General features: G+C 49.0%; 1 protein-coding gene across 1 annotated transcript; it reads left to right on the forward strand.

Annotated features, from left to right (window-relative positions):
• The first annotated feature begins 1,477 nt into the window (after window positions 1–1,477).
• Window positions 1,478–5,557, forward strand: LOC122028980. Its single transcript, XM_042587949.1, has 4 exons — window positions 1,478–3,859; window positions 3,943–4,206; window positions 4,249–5,293; window positions 5,487–5,557. The coding sequence occupies exons 1-4, from the start codon at window positions 1,478–1,480 to the stop codon at window positions 5,555–5,557; spliced, it is 3,762 nt and encodes a 1,253-aa protein (XP_042443883.1).
• The last annotated feature ends 492 nt before the right edge of the window (window positions 5,558–6,049 follow it).

The following is a 6,049-nucleotide window of genomic DNA, read 5'->3' on the forward strand; positions in this document are numbered from 1 at the left end:
ATCATCCTTTTAATCTACAAATAAGGAAAGAGATTAATCTCTTCTCTTAATCTTTTGTAGAAAGCTATCAAAGGAAATTTTTAATTTTTAAACTCTCTTTCAAAACCATGATATCCACATAAGAAATAATTTTAATAAAAATCATTTTTAATATTCTAGTGGCCGGCCACCTAAGCTTGGGGCCCCAACTTTGGCCGGCCACCAACTTGGCTCATCCACTTGGTCTTGGCCTACCCTAGCTTGGGTTCCAAGTTAGCTTGGCCGGCCCCATTGGATGGGTAAGAAGGTGGGTATGTGGTAGGTATAAATCTCTATATACAAGAGGCTACGATAGGGACCGAGAGGAGGAATTGGTTTTGGTCTCCCGATAAAATTAAACATCCCGTGTTCGCCCCGAACACACAACTTAATTTCATCAATAATAATTCATTCCACTAAAGAATTATTATTGAACTACCGCACCAATTCCAAATTACATTTTGGGTTCCTTCTTATTATGAGTGTGTTAGTCTTCCTGTGTTTAAGATGTCGAATGTCCACTAATTAAATGAGTTACTGACAACTCACTTAATTAATATCTTAGTCCAAGAGTAGTACCACTCAACCTTATCGTCATGTCGGACTAAGTCCACCTGCAGGGTTTAACATGACAATCCTTATGAGCTCCTCTTGGGGACATTATCAACCTAGATTACTAGGACACAGTTTCCTTCTATAATCAATAACACACACTATAAGTGATATCATTTCCCAACTTATCGGGCTTATTGATTTATCAAACTAAATCTCACCCATTGATAAATTAAAGAAATAAATATCAAATATATGTGCTTGTTATTATATTAGGATTAAGAGCACACACTTCCATAATAACTAAGGTCTTTGTTCCTTTATAAATTCAGTATAAAAAGAAACGACATCTAATGGTCCTACTCAATACACTCTAAGTGCACTAGTGTAATTATATAGTTAAGATAAACTAATACCTAATTACACTACGACCTTCCAATGGTTTGTTCCTTTCCATCTTGGTCGTGAGCTACTGTTTATAATTTATAAGGTACTGATAATATGATCCTCTGTGTGTGACACCACACACCATGTTATCTACAATATAAATTAATTGAACAACTACATTTATCATAAATGTAGACATTTGACCAATGTGATTCTTATTTCTAGATAAATGTTTATACAAAAGCTAGACTTTTAGTATACATCCTAACATTGCGTCCATTTAGCACAAAGCCCATTTGGACAGCATGCAATTTAGCACAAAGCTCATTGAGCACAAAGACCATGTAGGTCACATCACATTTAGCATATAGGCCAAAGCCTAATTAGCCCATTTAACTCATGTGGGCCAATTAGGTCATTTAACCCATTTAGCCAATTTAGCCCATCAAGCCCATTTAGCCCATTTATCGCATTTAGCCCAAGTAGGTCATTGCCCAATTGAACCCATGGCCATTTAGTCATGTCTGGCATCATATGGAACGTGAGGGGGTTTGGGAATTTGGCGACACAGAGGAGGGCTCTGTTTCTGAGACGACATCATCATCTGAGTTTCTTAGCAGTGTTGGAGCCTATGGTTGATTTGTACTGCAGGTACATGGCTCGGCACATGGGGTTTGAGGAGGTAGTCTCTAATAAATCTGGGAAGGTTTGGTTTTTTTGGGAGTCTACTATTGCTTGTAAAGTTTTGTTTGATCATGACCAGTTCCTACACTTGGAGCTTTCTTCGCAGCTATTCCCTTCTTTTATGATTGTGACAGTGGTCTATGCCAAGTGTACGAGGTTAGAGAGGAGCGTATTATGGGAGAGCTTGGAGGAGCTGAGGCCAGAGGGCGACAGATTGTGGCTAGTGGGAGGAGACTTCAATGTCATATCTAGCATGGAGGAGCACTCAGCAGGAGTTCTAGCTAGGCCAGGGGCCATGGAGGATTTCAATAATTTTATCATGCTTGCTGGACTGGTGGATGCAGGTTTTGTTGGGGACAGGTACACATGGACGAATAACAGGGTGTGGAAGAGGTTGGATAGGGTTCTCTTGTCCCCCTCCTGGGGCAGTCTGGATTTCACAGTCAGAGTGGAGCATTTGAGCAGGGCAGCTTCAGATCACTGTCCCCTACTTGTGGAGTTCCCAGGCTTCCAGAAGCCGAGGGCCTCCTTTAGATTTCAGAGGATGTGGGTGCGGCACAGGGATTTTATGCAGACGGTGAGGCTGAATTGGTGTTTACCTAGTGTGGCACAGGGACTGCAGAGGCTACAGATGAAGCTGAGGAGGCTGAAGGAGCATCTGAAGTGGTGGAACATGGAGGTGTTTGGTAACATACATGACAGGGTTTTGCAGGCTGAGGAGAGTATGGCTGCAGCTGAGCATGCATATGACAGGGACCCCACAGAGCAGAGCAGGACTCACAGGTCAGAGTGTCAGGCTCACCTATTCAGAGTGCTGGACATGGAGGAGGACTTTTGGAAGCAGAGAGCTGCTATCAGGTGGATGGGAGAGGGGGAGAGGAATACTAAGTTCTTTCACTCCACAGTGCAGAAGAAGAGGGCAGTTAGCAGACTTTTCAGAATTTGGGAGGAGGGGCAGTGCCTGGACCAGCCTGAGAGGATCAGAGAGTCAGGAGTCAGATACTTTCAGGAGCTGCTGACAGGGGAGACAGTGGATAGCACGGCTGTGGACACTGATTTGATACCTACATTGGTCAGTACAGAGGATAATTTGATGCTTGCGGCCCTTCCATCAGCTGAGGAGGTGAAGCAGGTGGTCTGGAGCATGTGTCAGGACAGTGCAGCGGGTCCAGATGGGTTTTCAGTGGCCTTCTATAGAGCTTGCTGGGAGATTGTGGGGGAGGATGTCCTTCAGGCTGTACTGGATTTCTTTCGAGGGGCAGAGCTTCCACGGGGCATGGCGTCTACGACTATAGTGTTGATTCCCAAGGTGGACAGTGCGCAGAGGTGGCGGGATTTCAGACCCATTAGCTTGTGTAATGTGTCCTATAAGATCATCTCTAAGCTGATGGCGCAGAGGATGGCTTCAGTGTTAGGGAAGGTTATATCCCCATCTCAGAGTGGCTTTGTTCCAGGGAGACTGATTTCAGACAATATCTTGATGGCCCAGGAGCTTGATCACAAGCTCAACTACCACATCAGAGGAGGGAACCTTATACTGAAGCTGGACATGGCCAAGGCATATGACAGAGTGCAGTGGGGCATCCTTTTCAGAGTCATGGCAGCATTTGGGTTCTCAGAGGCAGTGATTGCATTCATCAGGAGGTGTGTGACCTCTTCTTGGTTTTCGGTCCTGGTGAACGGACAGCTGTCAGGCTTCTTTAGATCACAGCGTGGCTTGAGGCAGGGTGACCCCATCTCCCCTTTCCTCTTTATTTTGGCGGCGGAGCTTCTCTCCAGAGGGATAGAGGCCTTATTTGCAGCGTACCCAGGGATGGCTTATGCGACAGGATGTGATATGAGGGTGTCCCACCTGGCCTATGCGGATGATGTGGTCATTTTCCTGAATGGGTCTCTGGACTGTGTGAGGAGGGGGAAGGAATTCTTGGACAGGTATGAGGCCCAGTCAGAGAAGAGCTCCTTCATCCCCTCGAGATGCATATCAGACAGGAGGAGGCAGCAGATAGCAGCGGTTACAGGCTTTGGTTTGGGGGAGAGGCCTATGCTTTACTTAGGGGTTCCAATCATCTCAGGGAACAAGAGGACAGTCCACTTTGCGCCACTGCTGGCGAAGATTCAGAGGAAGTTTCAGGGTTGGAACCTCTCACGCCTTTCACATGGGGGTCGCCTGATGCTGATCCAGAGTGTTCTGAGTTCTCTGCCTGTCTATCTCCTCCAGGTGATCCAGCCTCCTTTGGAGGTCCTGAGGAAGCTGGAGGGGGTGTTTGCATCTTTTTTCTGGAGCTCAGTGGGGCATGATAGGAAGGTGCATTGGGTAGCCTGGAGGGACATTTGCAGGCCGAAGCAGGAGGGAGGGCTGGGGATCAGACGGCTGTCAGAGGTGGGGGCGGCCTTATCCATGAAGTTGTGGTTCAGATTCAGAGAGCAGTGCACACAGTGGGCCAGATTCTTGAGGAGATCTTATTGTGGGACGGTGGACCCAGGTGTGGTGACTCTGAGGAGCAATGCTTCCCCCAGTTGGCGCAGGATGATTCAGACCAGAGCTGTGGCAGAGAGACAGATTGGGTGGATTATTGGGCAGGGTCACCTCAGCTTTTGGCATGACAGGTGGATGGAGAGGGGACCGTTGTCGGAGTGGTGTACAGTGCAGGGGCCTCCAGATGTCAGAGTGGACCGGTTTTTAGTTGGAGTCAGGAGATACTTCAGAGGGTGCTGCCCTCATCAGTGGCGGAGGAGGTGACAGAGGTTCAGCTGAGGCCCGAGGAGGAGGATGTTATGCTGTGGCGACCCACCAGAGATGGGAGATTTACTACGAGGTCTGCTTGGGAGGCCTACAGGACTGCGCACCAGAGGGAGGATGTAGCGATAGTGACCTGGAGCAGACTCCTCCTCCCCACCATTTCCGTGTTCATTTGGAGGTTCTTTCGGAGACGACTGCCAGTGGACGTGATTTTACAGCAGCGTGGTGTATGCTTAGCGTCCAGATGTCAGTGCTGTGAGGCAGTGGAGTCATGGGAGCATCTGTTCTATGGGAGCCCGGTGGCAGGAGAGGTCTGGGGGTACTTTGGACATTTATTTGGGGTTGGCAGCTGGAGGGTGATGGAGAGCTGGAGGGCAGGCACAGCTTGGAGCAGCTCTGGTTCGGTGAGGGAGATCACCCCCCTTTTGATTTGTTGGTTCCTGTGGACGGCCAGGAACGACTCCAAGCACAGGGGGCTGAGGCCAGAGGGACAGAAGATTATCAGGCAGATCACACAGTACTGGAGGGTCGGGATGGCTTCTGGTATCATCAAGCCCAGGCACTGGAGGGGAGCTATCTCGGCAGCCCAGGCTATGGGGATTCAGGTGAGGATACGGACATTGCACACGATCTCAGCAGTACACTGGAGGAGGCCTGATGATGGATGGTTCAAGCTCAACACAGATGGTAGTTCTAGAGGGAATCCAGGTGAGTCTTCTTACGGTGCTATTGTTCGAGATCATAGTGGACAGGTGGTGGTGGCCAGGCAGGGAGTCCTTGGAGAGGGCTCCAATATCAGAGCGGAGCTTATGGCGATCCTGAGAGGCTTGGAGTTGTGCGTGGATAGGCAGCTCTCCCCCATTTGGCTGGAGTCTGATTCCCTGGTGGCACTGCATATCATCAGGTCTTCGGGTATTTCCTGGGAGTTTCGGGAGGAGATCTTACGGATCAGAAGGCTTGTACGACAGTATGGGGTCAGATGTACACACATATAGAGAGAGGGGAACGCGGCTGCAGACTTCCTCGCCAACCAGGCATATCAGGTGGAGGGGGAGAGGGTGACGGAGGGGCAGGAGATTGTTGGTTTGTTACTTGGTATTTGCAGGATGGACAGATTGGGCTTGCCGTATATCAGGAGCTCTTGTAAGCCAGGATAGCACGCTGGATGGAGGGTGAATAGCTCCACCTTAGAGCTATCTAGCCCGCAGCAAACGGCTGCGGTAAAGGCATCCTAAATCCGTTGATAGCTGTGGTTTTGCTAAAAAGCCAAATAGGGTGACTAGATCCACCTATGGTCTAGCTAGCCCGTAGCAAACGGCTGCGGTAAAGGCGTGCCAAATCCGTTGAGGGCTGTGGCTTTGCCAAAAAGCCAAAGAGGGTGAGTAGGGCCACCATTAACCTACCTAGTCCGTAGCAAACGGCTGCGGTAAGGACACACTAAATCCGTTGATAGCTGTGGCTTTGCTAAAAAGCCAAATAGGGTGACTAGATCCACCTATGGTCTAGCTAGCCCGTAGCAAACGGCTGCGGTAAAGGCGTGCCAAATCCGTTGAGGGCTGTGGCTTTGCCTAAAAGCCAAAGAGGGTGAGTAGGCCCACCATTGGCCTGCCTAGTCCGTAGCAAACGGCTGCGGTAAGGACACACTAAATCCGTTGAGGGCTGGTCACT

This window comes from Zingiber officinale, chromosome 10B (assembly GCF_018446385.1).
Source record: "Zingiber officinale cultivar Zhangliang chromosome 10B, Zo_v1.1, whole genome shotgun sequence".
NCBI classification, from domain to species: Eukaryota; Viridiplantae; Streptophyta; class Magnoliopsida; order Zingiberales; family Zingiberaceae; genus Zingiber; species Zingiber officinale.